At 53.9% G+C, this 19,849-nt stretch overlaps 1 protein-coding gene across 1 annotated transcript in view; it reads right to left on the bottom strand.

Moving 5' to 3' along the window:
* Positions 1 to 18,289, bottom strand: part of LOC140389467 (EEF1A lysine methyltransferase 3-like) — a 33,738-nt gene extending 15,449 nt beyond the window's left edge. The window contains exons 1-2 of the mRNA XM_072473596.1: positions 18,137 to 18,289; positions 863 to 913 (exon numbers count right to left, since the gene is read on the bottom strand). Coding sequence (XP_072329697.1) covers positions 863 to 913; positions 18,137 to 18,289 — 204 coding nt within the window. The remainder of the gene's footprint in view (positions 1 to 862; positions 914 to 18,136) is intronic.
* Between the last annotated feature and the right edge of the window lie 1,560 nt (positions 18,290 to 19,849).

The raw sequence follows: 19,849 nt of genomic DNA, 5'->3' as shown, positions 1-19,849 counted from the left end.
AAGATGTGAACATGCAAATTAGGAGCAGCAGTAAACCATTCAGCCCCTCGAGTCTGCTTCAACATTTAGAACAGTCGCGCAGATCAGATGTGGTCTCAAACATACTTTACTATCTATTGCTTATGGTTGATCCTTGTCAATTAAGGAATTAAGATATTCAATTATCCAACCCATCCTACTCGCTCGGGGTAATATTCCACAAAACTAACAATCCTCTGAGAGAGAATAGATCGGTATATCAGCATTGTTAAAGGGAGGCCACTAATTTTGAAACTATATCCTTTCGTTCTAAACTCATCCATAAGGGGAAGTATCCATCCAGCATCCAGCTTGTTAATTTCCCGCAGCATTTTACAAGTTTCGTTAACATCATCTCTCATTCTTCTAAACCCAAATGGATGTAGATCCAACCTGTCCAACATTCCCTCACAATTAGCACCCTCATTCCTGGAATCAGTCGAGTCTCTGATTTGTTTCTGAGTCTATTTTATAATTTCTCAAATAAACAGACCAAAGCTGTACACAGTACTCCGGATCTAATCGCAGAAAAGGCGCATACAATTAATTTTCTAATTCCCTTGCAATAAACTATATTATTCAATAAGCCTTCTGAACCTCTTGCTGTGCCATCATATTAACCTTTTTTGATTCATATATTAGGACAGTCAGACCCATCTTGTTTTACAATCTTTCACCATTTCTATACTACATTCCTATTGACCCTACAGTTCATCTGGCATCAGGAATCATCATAATTTGGCTGTAATTTTTGAAGGGAGATGGTCAGCACTCTCTCACATTTCAATGTAAAACAGACAGCAACTTCAGCTGTCTGGGCGTATGCTCTTATAAGTGGACTCACGAAGATTGCTGTCAGTGATACCTTGCTCCCCAGAGGCGACATGGTTGCATTCTTTGGAAAGGAAAGAAAAAGAAAAGAAAAGTGAATCTGAGAGCTGAACCAGGTGTTTAAAAGACTAAAAAGAAGAGCTGAGTCCATGTTTATATCTTTGATTTGATTTGATTTATTTATTGTCACCTGTACCGAAGTACAGTGAAAAGTATTTTTCTGCAGCCGAGGGAACGTATACAGTCCGTACATAGTAGACACAAGAATAATCAACAGAGAACATTGACAAATGGTACATCGACAAAACAGTGAATGGTTACAGTGCGGAACAAGGGGCCAAACAAAGCAAATACATGAGCAAGAGCAGCATAGGGCGTCGTGAATAGTGTTCTTACAGGGAACAGATCAGTTCTAAATAAAGGTAAACAGCTGTTTGTTTGAGCACATTACGACTTACGACTACTTTTGGTTACAATTGTTACGACATCATTCTGTGATTCATTGTTTGCAAGAAATATATTATACAATAACAAAGTACAATGAAGAAGGACCCTGGTTGATATTGTTTGATCTTAAAAAGGATTATTTTGACTTCAGGGGCGTCATTCTCCGACCCCCCAGAGGGTCGGAGAATGGCCGTTGGCCGCCGTGAATCCCGCCCCCGCCGGTTGCCGAAGTCTCCGAAGGGAGAAAAGTCGGCGGGGCGTTAATGTCGCCGCTGCCGTCGGAGAATGTCACGGGTCAGCGCAAGGCAGCCGATTTTCGGCCTGCCGATATTCTCCCTTCCGGATGGGCCGAAGTCCCGTCAACGTGATGACCGTTCACGTCAACGTAAATTAAACCTCCTTTTCATTGGCGTGACCCTGTGCTCCAGGTTCACGCCGACCAGCGTGGAGGTGAGTGACGGCCTGGAGGGTTGGCTCTGGGCAGGAGATGGCGTGGCCGCAGTCTGAATGCGTGAGGAGAGGTGTGTCTCGGGTTGTGTGTGTGTGTGTGCGGCGGGGGGGGGGGGTGGTTAGAATAGGCTGGGCTCCGGGGGAGTGCCGGGAGGGGGTCCGTGCCGGGGAGGGGGATGGGGGCGGTCCGTGCCGGGGTGGAGGTTGGGGGGTCCGTGCCGGGGTGGAGGTTGGGGGGGGGTCCGTGCCGGGGAGGGGGATGGGGGGTCCGTGCCGGGGTGGAGGTTGGGGGGGGGGTCCGTGCCGGGGAGGGGGATGGGGGGTCCGTGCCGGGGTGGAGGTTGGGGGGGGGGTCCGTGCCGGGGTGGAGGTTGGGGGGGGGGGTCCGTGCCGGGGAGGGGGATGGGGGGTCCGTGTCGGGGTGGAGGTTGGGGGGGGGTCCGTGCTGGGGTGGAGGTTGGGGGGGGGTCCCTGCCGGGGAGGGGGATGGGGGGTCCGTGCCGGGGTGGAGGTTGGGGGGGGGTCCGTGCCGGGGAGGGGGATGGGGGGGGGCCGTGCCGGGGTAGAGGTTGGGGAGGGGTCCGTGCCGGGGTGGAGGTTGGGGGGGGTCCGTGCCGGAGAGGGGGATGGGGGGTACATGCCGGGGTGGAGGTTGGGGGGGGTCCGTGCAGGGTGGAGGTTGGGGGGGGGTCCGTGCCGGGGAGGGGGATGCGGGGTTCGTGCCGGGGTGGAGGTTGGGGGGGGGTCTGTGCCGGGGTGGAGGTTGGGGGGGGGTCCGTGCCGGGGTGGAGGTTGGGGGAGGGTCCGTGCCGGGGAGGGGGATGGGGGTTCCGTGCCGGGGCGGAGGTTGGGGGAGGGTCCGTGTCGGGGTGGAGGTTGGGGGGGGTCCGTGCCGGGGTGGAGGTTGGGGGGGGTCCGTGCCGGGGTGGAGGTTGGGGGGGTCCGTGCCCTGGAGGTGGATGGGGGGTCCGTGCCGGGGAGGGGGATGGGGGGTCCATGCCGGGGTGGAGGTTGGGGGGGGTCCGTGCCGGGGTGGAGGTTGGGGAGGGTCCGTGCCGGGGAGGGGGATGGGGGGTCCGTGCCGGGGAGGGGGATAGGGGGTCCGTGCCGGGGAGGGGGATGCGAGGGCAAGTGAGTTGGTCCACCTGGCCTGGTGCCAGCCTCCAACAGTTGGACCCATGCGGTCCATGCCACCTGGCTGGGGGGAGGAGGGGATATGGGCAATGATGACATGTCGTCGTTCCCCTCCCCCCCACCAGGCAGTCATGTTTTCCGATCATCCAGTGATGTTGGCCGCCGTGGCGGCAGCCGCTCATGTCTATGTTGCCCTGGATGAGGAGGAGGAGGAGGAGGAGGAGCGTGCCAGAGAGGCGGCGCAGGCTGCCGCAGAGGGACAGGCGGCATCCGCCCAGGCTGGAGGGACACCTGACCGACAGGACGAGGAGGGGGAGGAGGACGTCGCGGCCTCACGGCAACGGAGGCATCCGAGGGCGCCCCGTGTGTACCGGCCCCAGCAGTCATACCAAGACCTCACGGACCGGGAATGCAGGAGGAGACTCCGGATGAGGCGGGAAACCGTGGCACACATCTGCCACCTGCTGGCACACCTGTCACCGCGTGGCACTGGCGGGGGACACCCTCTCCCCGTGTCCGTCAAGGTTACGGTGGCCCTGAACATTTATGCAATGGGGTCATTCCAGGCACCGAGTGGGGACCTGTCCGGCATATCGCAGACATCGGTGCATCGGTGCATCCGGGCAGTGACAGATGCCCTATATGCCATGGCGCACCGCTACATCCGCTTCCCCATGAACCGGGCCAGCTAAGATGCCCGGGCCGTGGGCTTCTCTGCCATGGCCGGATTCCCCATGGTCCAGGGCGCGATCGATGGGATGCACGTCGCCGTGCGGCCACCTGCAGATAACAGGGCCATGTTCACCAATAGGAAGGGGACCTATTCGATGAACATACAGGTGGTCTGCGACCACCGCATGATGATCCTGCACGTCTGCGCCCGTTACCCAGGCAGTGTACACGACTCATACGTGTTGTCGCGGTCATCCATCCCCGGCATGTACGCGGGATGCCATCCCCGGCTGAGGGGCTGGTTGCTGGGCGACAGGGGCTACCCATTGCGATCGTGGCTGATGACGCCTATACGGAGGCCACGCAATGAGGCGGAGAACCGCTACAATGATGTCCATGTAGCGACAAGGGGAGTGATAGAGAGGTGCTTTGGCGTGCTGAAGATGCGTTTCAGGTGCCTGGACCACTCTGGGGGCGCCCTCCAGTATCGGTCAGATAGGGTCGGCCGCATCATTGTGGTGTGCTGCGTCCTGCACAACATAGCCCAGCAGAGGGGCGATGTGCCGCAGGCAGAGGAGGGCGGAGTGGAGGAGCAGCAGGAAGAGACGCAGTCCTCCCCAGATGAGGGGGATGGGGGTAATGGTCAGGGCAGACGGGGTAGACACAGGCGGGTGGCTGTCCACCGATACCGGCTGGCCCAGCGGGCACGGGACAGACTGATAGACGCCCGCTTCACTGACTAGATGGGCGTGGGAATCAGGTAGTATGGCCACAGACCGCACACCATGGCAACAGCCGACCACCCACCCCCCCACCCATTCACCCACCCAGCACCCTCACCCCCCTCCCCAACCCCACCCACCCCACCCGCATGCACACCACCCCCCCCCATTGCCGATCCACCTGCGGCACAACGGGCCGGGCTCACACAGTTGCGGGTGGACGCGTGTCTATTGCAGGCCATGGAGGATGATGACAACCCGCCCTGCGGTGAGCTCCTGGCTCTACATCGTTGGACTATGTCTGACCCATGGCCACAGTACCACCATCCACCGGACCATCCCTGCATGCGGCTGTGACACTGCAGCGCACCGTCCCGTCCTCTGCCCGGGGGATGTTGATGGCGGCCCAGGGGGAAGGGGGCAGACTCACCTGGGGCTGAGGTAAGACCACCCCTCACACACACACTTGCGCTCAACGTACATGACACCCCCGCACGCTTTGGACAGAGCACAAAGGCAGCTTCTGTAGGTGTAACATTGACTTTAATAACCAAAGGAGTTCATGCACGTGCCCTAGCCCCTGAAACTCATCTGTGCCCTGCACCCGTGCCAACTTACTCAGTGTCTAATTGTTTGGCCTTACGGACCCTTTGACTACGTCTACATGGTTCCCCAGACGGTACAGCAGAACTGGAGGTGGACTCCTGTGATTCCTGCCCTCTGACACTGGATCCCTTTGGCGGCCGTTTCCTGGGGCGTCCTGGCCTTAGATGGGCCAGGCTGCGGCCCGGGCGACTGGGATGGCGAGCTGCCAGCCTGTCCTGCCCGTTGCCCACCCGATGCACCTGGGACGGAAGGGGTGGAGTCCGAGGTGTCGCGGTGTACCGGGATCTCCCCTACAGGGGGAGCCGGGACGGACCACACCACCTCCTCCTCCCTCGGAGTGCCCGATGGCCCCCAGGCCTCTACATGGGTGGGGGATGCGAACGGACTGGCCATCCGACGCCCCCCCGACATCTGGTGCTGCCAGTCCTGGAGGCCCGTGCTGGTATCGACAGGGGTCTGCAGGTTTGCAGCCATGGAGCCCAGGGGGTTGGCAAACCCTGTCTGTGACAGTGCGACGCCGGCTCGCACATGGCCACTGGCGCCGATGCCCTCAGCGATGGCCTGCAGAGACTGGGCCATGGCCTGCTGAGACTGGGCCATGGCCTGCAGAGACTGGGCTATGGCGTTGAGCGCCTCTGCCATCTGGCGCTGGCACTGGCTCATGGCCTCCTGTGAGAGGCCAGCCATTTCCTGGACCACAGACGCCGCCTGCACGGAAAGCCCCAGGCCTCGCAAACCGTTCCCCATGTCTGACACCGTCGCACCCATTGCCTCCACCGCGGACGCCACCCGTACGGTGTCAGCTTGGGTGACACGCATGACCGACACCACTCCCAGCTCCTGGACGCGATGGACTCCTCCACCTGCGACTGCAGGGGGAGGGGGGGATATGGGGGAGGGGGGGATATGGGGGAGGGGGGATATGGGGGAGGCTCACCCTGCCTGCTCTGACGAGGTCGTTCACCTTCTTGTGGCCCTGGGTGCCTGTCCGTGGTGTCAGGGCCGCAGCGGTGACAGCCTCTGCCACTTCCCTCCACAGACGCCGGCTGTGGCATGGTGCAACTGTGCGGCAGTGCCCGGGATACAGGGCGTCCCTCCTCTGCTCCACCGCGTCCAGTAGCGCCTCCACATCGCGTGCCTCGAACCTCAGGTCTGAGCGGCGGCCAGCCATCCAGTCGGGTGTTCCGGTCGGGTGTTCCGGTCGGGTGGGGGGGAGCAGCGCGGCCTTATGAGCCGTCACACCGTGCGGCGCGTATGACGCTGCACGGCGTGAACCACTGCGCAAGCGCGGATCCCTGCTAGCCCATTTCGGGCCGGAGACTTTCGACCCATTTTTCCGACGTGACGCAAGTCGGATTTGCGCCGTTTTTTGCGCCGATCGGCGGTCTTTCCGCCGATAACGGAGAATTTCGCCCCCGGTTTAAGACATGACAGGAGAGCTGTCCAGTTTGTGTGTAGGAAGTTTCTCCAGCTGCATCTCCTTGAATCCCGAGTCACCGTGCAGCATCCGTGAGGCAGAGAGGTTCGTAGATAGCAGGTGTAGAGAGGTGGTCACAATGCAGGAGGCGAATGGGTGACCATCAGGCGAAGCAAGATAACAGGTAAAGCAATGCACGAATATTCTGTGTTTAATCTTATTCATGAGGACCTGGGGCGAGATTCTCCGACCCCCCGCCGGGTCGGAGAATTAAAACCGTAGATTAAACCACCTACCTTACCGGCGGGACAAGGCGGCGCGGGTGCCCTCACGGTGGCCTGGCCCGCGATCGGGGCCCACCGATCCGCGGGCGGGCCTGTGCCGTGGGGGCACTCTTTCCCTTCCGCCTTCGCCACGGTCTCCACCATGGCGGAAGCGGAAGAGACTCCCTCCACTGCACATGCGCGGGACACTGTCAGCGGCCGCTGACGCTCCCGCGCATGCGCCGCCCCGAGATGTCATTTCCGCGCTGTTTGTGATTTACGGATATAAACTGAATCAGAAACTCAAAACAACGTGATTCAACATACTGATGATCCAATCTAAGAGGCAACATGGATTCACCGGGGGATAAACCTGACAAAATATGAAGCTGTGCAGGATACTGACGAATGACACAGTTCGCCAAAAGTGCTCCAGTATGAAAGAAAAATAACCGCATGCATGCTTCTGGACAGAGGTGATACTGTTTTCCTGATGATGTCGAGTCTGAAAGAGAATAACAATCTGAATCGACTCTGCCATACCAGTAAAGAGGATATCGATTGGAATACACAGGTGAAACAGACGGAAGTATGTCAGAGAAATTTGTGAGGAAGGTATAGTGCATTCAGTTACAATCAGCAAGAAACAATGGAGGCAGTGCTGATCGCACTGTGGAGAAGAGCCATGTGACTTGCAGTATGGAGGAGTAAATAAGTGTTAATCCTTTTTCTAATGTTTGTATTTAGAATTTAACTGAAATCTATTCTCCAAGTTCCAATTCTTTTCACCGCACCATTCCCAGCCTTTGGCCTGCCCTGGTAGCCACAGTATTAATGTGGCAAGTGCAGTTCAGTTTCTGACCAGTCGCAACTCACAGATGCTGATTCTGGGGGACTCAGCGATGGTAATGCCATTGAAATGTCACGGGGCGATAGTTCGATCCTCTCTTGTAGGAGATGGGCATTGTCTGAAACTTCTGATGTGCGAATGTAACATGACACTTGTTGCATTTGGACATGGACTGCTCCATTTATCTAAGGAGTCACGAGAGGTGCTGAACATTGTCCAGTCATCTGCAAACATCCCCACTTCTGACCTTTTGATGACAGGCAGGTCATTAAAGAAGCAGCTTAAGATGGTTGGGCCAAGGACACTACCCTGAAGCACACCTGCAGTGATGTCCTGGAGCAGAGATGATTGTCCTCCAATCACCACAACCATCTTCCTTTGTCCCAGGTATGACTTCAACCAGCAGAGAGTTTTTCCCCTGATTCCTATTAACTCCAGTTTAGCTGGAGCTCACTGATAACATACTCGGTCAAATGCTTCCTTGATGTCAAGGGCAGTCACTCTCATCTCACCTCTGGAATTCAGCTTGTTTGTTCATGTGTGAATCAAGGCTGTAATGAGGAGCTGAGTGACCCTGGGGGAACCCAAACTGAGTGTCCGCGAGCAGGTTATTGCTGAGTAAGTGCCACTTGATAGCACTGTTGATGAGTCCTTCCATCATTTGTTGATGATGGAGAGTAGACTGATAGAGCGGTAATTGGCTCTGTTTCTTGTGTACAGGACACACCTGGGCAATTTTCCACATTGTCGGGTAAATGGCAGTGTTGTCGCTTTAATGGAACTGCTTGCCGAGGGTGCGGCAAGCCCTTAAGCACAAGTGTTCAATACTATTGCCTGAATATTATTATAGCCTTTGCAGTATCCAGTGCCTTCAGCCGTTTTTGGATATCACGTGGAATGACTCAAACTGGCTGAAACTGACATCTGTGATGCTCGGGCCCTCTGGAGGAGACCGAGATGGATCATCCATTCAGTACTTCTGGCTGAAGATTGTTGCGAATGCTCAGCTTTATATTTTGCACATATGTGCCGGGCTCCTCCAGTGGATGTTTAGCCCATTAAGTCTCTACCGACACATGAAGAACACCTGACCTCCCTACCTAATCCCATTTGCCAGCACTTGCCTCATAGCTTTTCATGTTATGACATGCCAAGTGCACATCTAAATATGTTATAAAACGACGTGAAGCAACCTGCCTTTACAACCCTCCCCGGCAATGCATTCCAGACTGTCACCACTCTCTGGACAAAAAAACTTTTCCTGACATCCTGCTTAAATGTTCTGCCCCTCACCTGGAACATGTGTCCCCTTGTGACTGTCCCTTCAGCTAATGGGATCAGCTGCTCCCTAACCGCCCTGTCCATGCTCTTCATAATCTTGTACACTTCGATCATGTTACACCTCAGTCTTTTCTTCTCCAGTGAAAACAATGCACTCCTATCCAACCTCTTTTAATAACTTAAATATCCCATCCCAGTTAACATCCTGGTGAATATCCTCTCCACCCCATCCAGTACAATCAAACCCTTCCTATAATGTGGCAATCAGAATTCCACACAGTACCTCGGTTGTGGCCTCACCAAAGTTATGTTGAACTCGAAAATGACCTTCCTGATTTTGTAATCTATGCCTCCATTGATAAAGCCAAGTGTCCCATATTCCTTTTTCACCACCCTATTAACTTGCCCTTCCACCTTCAGAGATCTCTGGACGAACAAGTCAATGTCCCTTTGATCCTTCGAACTTCCCTTTTTAAGACCGTACATTGAAAACGTCCTTGTCAAATTACACCTTTGAAAGTATATCACCTCACAGGGTTCAATTCCATCTGCCAGTTGTCTGCCTATTTGACCATCGTGTCTATCTATTCCTGTCACCCAAGGCACTCAACCTCACTGTTGACCTCCCAGCCAATCTTTGTGTCATCCTCAAACTTATTGGTCCTGTCACTGACATTGTCATCTATGTCTTTTATATAAATGATGAATAATAACGGAACAGCACAGTGGTACGTCACTGGACATTGGCTTCCTGCCCCGAAAGCAGCCTTCAGTCATCACCCTCTCTCACCTACAAAGCCAATTGTGAATCGACCTTGCCAAGTTATTCTGTGTTCCATGTGCATTTGTCTTCTTTCAAATCTCCTACATGGGACCTTGTCAAAGGCATTGCTAATATCTTATGTAAGGAAAGATGTGAATGCATTAGAAGCAGTTCAGAGGACATTTACTCAACTGACACCGGGAATAGGCGGGTTGTCGTATGAGGAACTATTGGACAGCCAATCCTTGTATCCGTTGGAGTCTAAAAAATAAGAGGAAACTTGACTGAAACAGTGAAGACCCTGAAGGATCGTGATAGGGTGAATGTGAAGAGGGGACGAAATTCTCCGGACACAGCGCGATGTCCGCCGACTGGCGCTCAAAACGGTGCCAGACGGGCATCGCGCCATCCCAAAGGTGCGGAATGCTCCGCATCTTTGAGGGCCGAGCTCCAACATTGAGGGGCTAGGTCAGCGCTGGAGGAATTTCCGCCCCGCCAGTTGGCGGGAAAGGCCTTTGTTGCCCCGCCAGCTGGCGTGGAAATGACATCTCGGGGCGGTCTATGCGCGGGAGCGTCAGCGGCCGCTGACAGTTCCCCGTGCATGCGCAGTGGAGGGAGTCTCTTCCGCCTCCGCCATGGTGGAGACCGTGGTGGAGGCGGAAGGGAAAGAGTGCCCCCACGGCACAGGCCCGCCCGCGGATCGGTGGGCCCCGATCACGGGCCAGGCCACCGTGGGGGCACCCCCCCAGGGTCAGATCGCCCCGTGCGCCCCCCCCCCAGGACCCCGGAGCCCGCCCACGCCGCCTTGTCCCGCCGGTAAGGTAGGTGATTTAGTTTACGCCGATGGGACAGGCAATTTATCGGCGGGACTTCGGCCCATCCGGGCCGGAGAATCGAGCAGGGGGGCCCGCCAACCGGTGCGGCGTGATTCCCGCCCTTGCCGAATATCCGGTGCCGGAGACTTCGGCAACCGGCGGGGGCGGGATTCACGCCAGCCCCCGGCGATTCTCCGACCCGGCGGGGGGTCGGAAAATTTTGCCCAGGATGTTTCCTCTTATGGGAGAATCCAGAGCTACTGGCCACAGCTTAAGAATAAAGGGTCATCTACTTGATTTTGTTTCTCGCAGAAGGTCGTGAACTTATGGAGCACCTTCCTTCAAAATGGACTGGAATCAGAACCTTTGAATGTTTTCAAGACAGTGGTAGACCGATTCTTGAGAAGCAAGGTGTGGAAGGTGGCGGGGATGGGGTTGGCAATGTAGCGTGAGGGTTTAGAGTCTTATCCGCCATGCGTATGGGGCAGGCAAGAATAGGCCAATGGCCAAATCCTCCTCTCAATTCGTATGTTATCCTGAGTGTTGTTTGGTGCATTTTGAATGAAATTTGGAGCAATTTGTAATATTCCATATTGTTTGCTAATAAATTGAGAATAGAAAAAGATGACACGCGGGAAATGTTACTTTAAACTTAATGTGAGGAGCTTGTTCTTCACAATGTTGAAACTTTTATTGATGGGTGCATCAAGATGGGCTGAATGGACTTCTGGGGCGAGATTCTCCGACCCCCCACCGGGTCGGAGAATCGCCAGGGGCTGGTGTGAATCCCGCCCCCGCCGGTTGCCGAAGTCTCCGGCACCGGAGATTCGGCGGGGGCGGGAATCGTGCCGCGCCGGTTGGCGGGCCCCCCCCATGCGATTCTCCAGCCCGGATAGGCTGAAGTCCCGCTGCTAAAATGCCTGTCCCGCCGGCGTAAATTAAACCACCTACCTTACCGGCGGGACAATGCGGCGCGGGCGGGCTCCTGGGTCCTGGGGGGGGCGCGGGGTGATCTGGCCCCGGGGGGGTGCCCCCACGGTGGCCTGGCCCGCGATCGGGGCCCACCAATCCACGGGCGGGCCTGTGCCGTGGGGGCACTCTTTCCCTTCCGCCTCCAACACGGTCTCCACCATGGCGGAGGCAGAAGAGACTCCCTCCACTGCGCATGCGTGGGAAGCTGTCAGCGGCCACTGACGCTCCCGCGCATGCGCCGCCCGGAGATGTCATTTCCGTGCCAGCTGGCGGGGCACCAAAGGCCTTTTCCACCAGCTGGCGGGGCGGAAATTCGTCTGGCACCGACCTAGCCCCTCAAGGTTGGGGCTCGGCCCCCAAAGATGCGGAGCATTCCGCACCTTTGGGGCGGCGCGATGCCCGTCTGATTTGCGCCGTTTTGGCCGCCAGTCGGCGGACATCGCGCCGTTTCTGGAGAATTTCGCCCCTGGTCTGTACAGTAGTTGTGTTGTGAACAGCCATTCTCCAGTACTGTTTTGGAAGTTTCCTCTGCTAAAATGTCCAGTAGCTGAGAACTTTGAACATGAAAAGTTACAATCGAGGTCTCATGGCAGGTAGTGACAGAATGGTCCCACCTGAAAGATTATAAATGCAATAGACCATAAGACCATAAGACATAGGAGCGGAAGTAAGGCCATTCGGCCCATCGAGTCCACTCCACCATTCAATCATGGCTGATTTCAACTCCATTTACCCGCTCTCTCTATATAGCCCTTAATTCCTCGAGAAATCAAGAATTTATCAACTTCTGTCTTAAAGACACTCAACGTCCTGGCCTCCACCGCCCTCTGTGGCAATGAATTCCACAGACCCACCACACTCTGGCTGAAGAAATTTCTCCTCCCCCAGTAGTTTTGCCAGCATCGCGACAAAATACTCAGTCGGCTTTGGTCCTTCAACTCCTTCGGGCAGCCCCACAATCCTCAAGTTCTGTCGCCTGGATCTATTTTCCAGATCTTCCATTTTTCCTCGCAGATCCTTGTTAGTATCCATCACCTTCCGCATCTCTTTCCCCATCAAGGCAAGTTGATCACCGTGCTGCAATAACGTCTCCTTCACTTCCTTCAGCGCCTCCCCTTGCTCTCGCACCTCCGCCACTGCGCTCACCACCTCCGTCCTCACCGGGGAAACCGCCTCCTCCACCAGCACACTCAAGACCGCCCTCATCTCCTTCCTCACCATCTCCATGCATTTCGCAATCTGCGCCAACTGCTTTTCAAATTCCGCAGCCATCACCTTGGTTATTTCTTCAGCCGTAAGCAGTGCGGCCTTCCCTGGTGCTCCAGCCTCCATTTTTCCTGGTGACCCCGCGGTGACCTTTCCACTCCCCGACGGACCTCCAGCTGTTTTTTTTTGGCCGTTTCTTTGCTCACCCTCGACATTTTTCTTTGGGGTTTTTTCCCTCCTGTGTCTTCTCAGTGCCACCTCCGTGCCTTCTCCCTTCTTCTGCCGCCTCCGCGGACCCTGGGACCGGGCTTAAAGCCCCGAAATTGCCGTTCCCGAGCGGGGGCTCTCCATTGTGCGGCCGCCTCCCGCCCGCCATCACCGGAGGTCCACACACTCTCACACATGTAGGGCGAGATTCTCCACTCCCGCGCCGGTTGGGAAAATCGCCTGGGCCGCCAAAATTTCCCGGGACGCTTGTCCGACGCTCTCCCGCGATTCTCCCAAGCGGCGGGAACGGCCCGGTCGAGTTCCGCAGGCCGGAGAATCGCCGGAGACAGCCAAAATGGCGATTCTCCGGCACCCCCGCTATTCTCAGGCCCGGATGGGCCGAGCAGCCAGGCCAAAACGGCGGGTTCCCCCCGGCGCCGTCCACACCTGGTCGCTGCCGTCGTGAACGGTGCGTGAACGCCGGGGGGGGGGGCGGCCTGCGGTGGGGGGGAGGGGGGATCCTGCCCCGGGGGGTACCTTAAATGTGGGGTGGCCCGCGATCGGTGCGAGATAAATGACAACATTGCATTTGCTTTCTTAATTACGGACTCAACCTGCAAGTTTACCTTTAGAGAATCCTGGACTAGGACTCCCAAGTCCCTTTGCACTTCAGCATTATGAATTTTGTCACCGTTTAGAAAATAGTCCATGCCTCTATTCTTTTTTCCAAAGTGCAAGACCTCGCACTTGCCCACGTTGAATTTCATCAGCCATCTCTTGGACCACTCTCCTAAACTGTCTAAATCTTTCTGCAGCCTCCCCACCTCCTCAATACTAGCTGCCCCTCCACCTATCTTTGTAACATCGGCAAACTTAGCCAGAATGCCCCCAGTCCCGTCATCTAGATCGTTAATATATAAAGAGAACAGCTGTGGCCCCAACACTGAACCCTGCGGGACACCACTCGTCACCGGTTGCCATTCTGAAAAAGAACCTTTTATCCCAACTCTCTGCCTCTGCCTGACAGCCAATCGTCAATCCATGTTAGTACCTTGCCTCGAATACCATGGGCCCTTATTTGACTCAGCAGTCGCCTGTGAGGCACCTTATCAAAGGCCTTTTGGAAGTCAAGATAGATAACATCCATTGGCTCTCCATGGTGTAACCTATTTGTTGTCTCTTCAAAGAACTCTAACAGGTTTGTCAGGCACGACCTCCCCTTACTAAATCCATGCTGACTTGTCCTAATCTGACCCTGCACTTCCAAGAATCTTTTTTCTTGTTCCCTTCTAGAACAGGGGGGTTACAACAGCGATTTTCCAATCCTCTGGGACTTTCCCTGACTCCAGTGACTTTTGAAAGATCATAACTAACGCCTCCACTATTTCTTCAACTATCTCCTTTATAACTCTAGGATGTAGCCCATCTGGGCCCGGAGATTTATCAATTTTTAGACCTCTTAGTTTCTCTAGCACTTTCTCCTTTGTGATGGCTAACATATTCAACTCCTGACTCTCCTGAATTGTTGGGATATTACTCATGTCTTCTACTGTGAAGACTGACGCAAAGTATTAATTTAGTTCCTCAGCTATTTCCTTGTCTCCCATCACTAGATTACCAGCGTCATTTTGGAGCGGCCCAATGTCTACTTTTGCCTCCCGTTTGTTTTTAATGTATTTAAATAAACTTTTACTATCATTGCTAATGTTACTGGCTAGCCTACCTTCATATTTGATCCTCTCCTTCCTTATTTCTCTCTTTGTTATCCTCTGTTTGTTTTTGTAGCCTTCCCAATCTTCTGACATCCCACTACTCTTTGCCACATTATAGGCTTTTTCTTTTGCTTTGATGCATTCCCTAACTTCCTTTGTCAGCCATGACTGCCTAATCCCCCCTCTGATAACCTTTCTTTTCTTTGGGATGAACCTCTGTACTGTGTCCTCAATTACTCCCAGAAACTCCTGCTATTGCTGTTCTACTGCCTTTCGCACTAGGCTCTGCTCCCAGTCGATTTTCGTCAGTTCCTCCCTCATACCCCTGTAGTTACCTTTATTTAACTGTAACACCTTTACATCTGATTCCACCTTCTTTCTTTCAAATTGCAGACTGAATTCTACCATATTATGATTACTGCCTCCTAAGTGTTCCCTTACTTTAAGATCTTTTATCAAGTCTGGCTCATTACATAACACTAAGTCCAGAATGGCCTGTTCCCTCGTGGGCTCCATCACAAGCTGTTCCAAAAAGCCCTCCTGTAAACATTCAATGAATTCCCTTTCTTTGGGTCCACTGGCAACATTATTTACCCAGTCCACCTGCATATTGAAGTCCCCCATGATCACTGTGACCTTGCCTTTCTGACATGCCCTTTCTATTTTGTGGTGCATTTTGTGCCCCTGGTCCTGACCACTGTTAGGAGGCCTGTACATAACTCGTATTATGTTTTTTTTGCCTTTGTGGTTCCTCAACTCTACCCACACAGACTCCACATCATCTGACCCTATGTCGTTTAGTACTATTGATTTAATTTCATTCCGAATTAACAAGGCAACCCTGCCCCCTCTGCCCACCTCTCTGTCTTTTCGATAGGTTGTGAATCCCTGGATGTTTAAATGCCAGTCCTGAATCCCCTGCAACCACGTCTCTGTGATGCCTACCACATCATACCTGCCAGTCACAATCTGGGCCACAAGCTCATCTACCTTGTTCCGTACACTGCGCGCATTTAAATATAGCACCTTTAATTCTCTATTGACCGTCCCTTTTTGTTTTCTTAGTGTGGTGGACCTTGGTTTACTGAGCCTTTCCATACACTGTGTCATATTTTGTGGGATGGGGACTATCGTAACCTCTCCTGAGTTCTGTCTTTTCGTGCTGTTTTGTATTCCTAAGTAGCTACGCTTCCCACTGATTACTTCACCTCTTGGTTCCCTGACCCCCCCCCCCCCTCAGTCTCTAGTTTAAAGTCCTATTGACCACCTTATTTACTCTTTTCGCCAGAACACTGGTCCCAGCTCGGTTCAGGTGGAGACCATCCAAATGGTATAGGTCCCCCCTGTCCCAAAACTGATGCCAGTTTCCCATGAAAAGGAACCCCTCTTTCCCACACCACTCTTTCAGCCACATGTTAACTTCCCTTATTCTTGCCTCCCAATGCCAATTTGCATGTGGCTCGGGCAGTAATCCGGAGATTATGCCCCTTGAGGACCTGTTTTTTAATTTGAATCCTAGCTCTTTATAATCTCTAAACAGGTCCTCTTTCCTGGACTTGCCTATGTTGTTGGTACCGACATGGACCACAACAACTGGATCCTCCCCCTCCCTCTCCAGTATCCTTTCAAGCCGGTCAGAGATGTCCCGCACCCTAGCACCGGGCAGCCAACATACCATGCGGGACTCTTTATCCTGCTCACAAAGGATACTATCTATCCCCCTGATAATAGAATCCCCTACAACTACAACTTGCCTATTTACTCCCTCCCCTTGAATGGCCTGCTGAACCATGGTGCCTTGGTCAGCTGACTCATCCTTCCTGCAGCCCTGTTCGCCATCCACACAGGGAGCAAGTGCCTCGTACCTGTTGGACAGGGTCAAGGGCTGAGGCTCCTGAGTTCCTGACTGCTGGTTCCCTTTACCTGCCTGACTTGCAGTCACACCCTGCTGTCCCTTGCCACTGGCAGGATTTAAACTACTTACTCTGAAAGGTGTGACTGCCTCCTGAAACACAGTGTCCAGGTAAGTCGCCCCCTCCCAGATGTGCCTCAGTGTTTGAAGCTCAGACTTCAGCTCATCAACTCTGAGCTGGAGCTCTTCGAGCAGCCAACACTTACTGCAGATGTGGTCGCTGCAGCTCGCAATGGGATCTGCCAGCTCCCACATCAAGCAGCTCAAGCACATCACCTGACCAGCCATCTCTAATTAATTAATTAGTTTAATTTAAGTTTACATGTTTAGCTGTGTTTTTTTAAATTTGGGGCAGATTTGCTATCAACCAATCAGATCACAGCTTCCCTCTGACGTCACTTTTGGAAAAAAAAGGTGGAAAACAGGAAGTTACCGTTAGGTTTTTATACTCACACAGAGACTGCTCCTCCTCCTCCGAACGGCTCCCGAAACTAGGCCACGATCCCCGGGTTAAAGTAGGTTTTTATACTCACACAGAGACTGCTCCTCGTCCTCCGAACGGCTCCCGAAACTAGGCTGTGATCCCCGGGTTAAAGTAGGTTTTTATACTCACACAGAGACTGCTCCTCCTCCTCTGAACAGCTCCTGAAACTAGGCCGCGATCCCTGGGTTAAAGTAAGTTTTTATACTCACACAGAGACTGCTCCTCCTCCGAATGGCTCCCGAAACTAGGCCACGATCCCCGGGTTAAAGTAGGTTTTTATACTCACACAGAGACTGCTCCTCCTCCTCCGAAAGGCTCCTGAAACCAGAATGCGATCCCCGGGTTAAAGTTGTTTTTTATACTCACACAGAGACTGCTCTTCCTCCTCCGAACGGCTCCCGAAACTAGGCCGCGATCACCGGGTTAAAGTAGGTTTTTATACTCACACAGAGACTGCTCCTCCTCCTCCGAACGGCTCCCGAAACTAGGCATTTATTCCTTCAGTGTACAAAGCTGGCAGGCGGCACAAGGGATAGTTTGTGATGTGGAGTGACGCCAAAAACTGGGATCAAATTCTCCGAGAAGCAGAGGTTAATAATAATAATCTTTTTTTCCTGTCAGAAGTAGGCTTACATAAACACTGCAATGAAATTACTGTGAAAATGGCCCAGTTGCCACATTCCGGCGCCTGTTCGGGAACACTGAGGGAGAATTCAGACTGGCCAATTCACCTAACTGGCTGACTTTCGGGACTTGTGGGCGGAAACCGGAGCACCCGGAGGACACCCACGCAGACACGGGGAGAACGTGCAGACTCCACACAGACAGTGACCCAAGCCGGAATCGAACCCGGGACCCCGGCGCTGTGAAGCAACAGTGCTAACCACCGTGCTACCGTGGTGATGAAGGCACCACGTTGCTCCTGCCTGAGATGTAGTGATCTCAAGTAAATCAGCACCATACAGCACTCTCTCAAAGGGGGAAAGCGTCCTCTGGGACTGGAGTGACATTTCCATTTTATTCTGGGTCCCTGGAACACGAGTCCATAACAACCCCACCAGCCACCGCCTCCCGTTATCTCTCTCCACCAATTGTACAGTTGACCGAGCAGCGCGCTGTTGTCTTGGTTTCATATTGCTCTGAACAAAAGCTAGAAAGGACCATGCATCGGTTAACGTCCCGCAATGGATTCATTCCAGTCAACCTCTCCACAACCTCAAGCAACTGCTGCGAATTGTTTACTTTGGAACTAAACCCAACTCATATTCCCAGCCAATTAAATGCAAGTTTGGAAGATTAGAAACATGATCAATTCTTCCAGCTGATTCTCGTTGAACCTGCACATTTGACAAAAGGGGACTGCGGTGAACTTACAGCGTTCCAGACTATGGATCCACATCCTAGCCCAGAATATGGATTCACGCCAAATCTTAGCTTAAAACCACAGGTGTCATAGTATTCTTGCATTCTGAAATCATTGTCCCCGTACATATGCACAAAACAGGCTCTTTGCATCAGTTTCATCATCTTCGACCCGGACATTTTGCTGGATTTTCCTCGGTATCTGCTGGGTCAATCTCAGAGGCAGCCGTGCAGCTTCACTTCATTCTTTCTGGGTAAAAGAAAATGAGATATTCAAATCCGAAGGTTTGTAAACGTCATTTTCTCTTTTCCGAACAACAAGCAGAGTGTGGGAAAAGTTCAGACACATTAATGCAGAAATTCACCTCAGTCGCTGAATTAAAATTGTCTGTGTCCAACGGGTCTGTTGTGCCCTCCACCCTCAGCAGTATTGAACCAGAGAGAGACGAATATCGAGCGGGTCGGGGACCAAATGATGGATTTGGTGTCGCTTCTCTTCCACAACTGTCCAAGTGACTCTGAAAATGAACATTGACTCAGTGAACAGTAGAGCAGTGAGCTGACAAAATTATAACACTGACAGTTGTGGGAAGTATAACCGTTCCAAAGAAACTTGGACATTTTGGCGTGAACATGACGTCTCATTTTGTTATAAGTAAATGAAACTTGCAAGAAACCCCTAAAACATTTATCAATCACGAACAGAAAGTACAAATGAACAAATTAATCTTTAGACCTTGCGGTGATGATAGTGCTTCACATTTTGCTGATATTCAACGTCAATTTGTGGACCTTCAGATCGTGTCGAATCTAAATTACTATCCCCACGAGGCAATACTGGAAATGCAAGCCAGTTGGATGAATTCATCTAAAAAGACCTTTGGACATCTTCCAGGTGCATCCGAATTCGTTCCTAAAAATCTTAAAGGTTTATTGTTTCAGATCGGATACTTATGCCCATTCCTGCATCTCTTACTAAATGCAGTCTCCAGGGGCGGGATTCTCCGCAATCGGCGCAATATCCGCCGACCGGCGCCAAAAACGGCACGAATCAGTCCGGCATCGCACCGCCCCAAAGGTGCGGAATTCTCCGCATCTTGAGGGGCCGAGCCCTCACCTTGAGGGGCTAGGCCCCCGCCGGACTGATTTCCGCCCCGGCAGCTGGCGTGAAAGGCCTTTGGCGCCCCGCCAGCTGGCGCGGAACTGACTTTGCCGGGCGGCGCATGCGCTGGAGCGTCAGCGGCCGCTCACGGCATCCCCGCGCATGCGCAGTGGAGGGGGTCTTTTCCGCCTCCACCATAGTGGAGACCATGGCGAAGGCGGAAGGAAAAGAGTGCCCCCACGGCACAGGCCCGCCCGCGGATCGGTGGGCCCCGATCGCGGGCCAGGCCACCGTGGGGGCAACCCCCGGGGCCAGATCGGCCCACGCCCCCCCCCCCAGGACCCCGGAGCCCACCCGCGCTGCTTTGTCCCGCCGGTAAGAGAGGTGGTTCGATCCTCGCCGGCGGGACAGGCATTCCAACAGCGGGACTTCGGCCCATCGCGGGCTGGAGAATCGCCGGGGGGGGGGGGGGGGCGCCAACCGGCGCGGCGCGATTCCCACCCCTTGCCGAATATCCGGTGCCGGAGAATTCGGCAACCGGCGGGGGTGGGATTCACGCCAGTCCCCGGCGATTCTCCCACCCGGCAGGGGGGGTCGGAGAATCCCGCCCCAGATCACCACAC

Source organism: Scyliorhinus torazame, chromosome 14, assembly GCF_047496885.1.
Source record: "Scyliorhinus torazame isolate Kashiwa2021f chromosome 14, sScyTor2.1, whole genome shotgun sequence".
NCBI lineage: Eukaryota > Metazoa > Chordata > Chondrichthyes > Carcharhiniformes > Scyliorhinidae > Scyliorhinus > Scyliorhinus torazame.
This window is presented reverse-complemented; position numbering and strand designations above follow the sequence as displayed.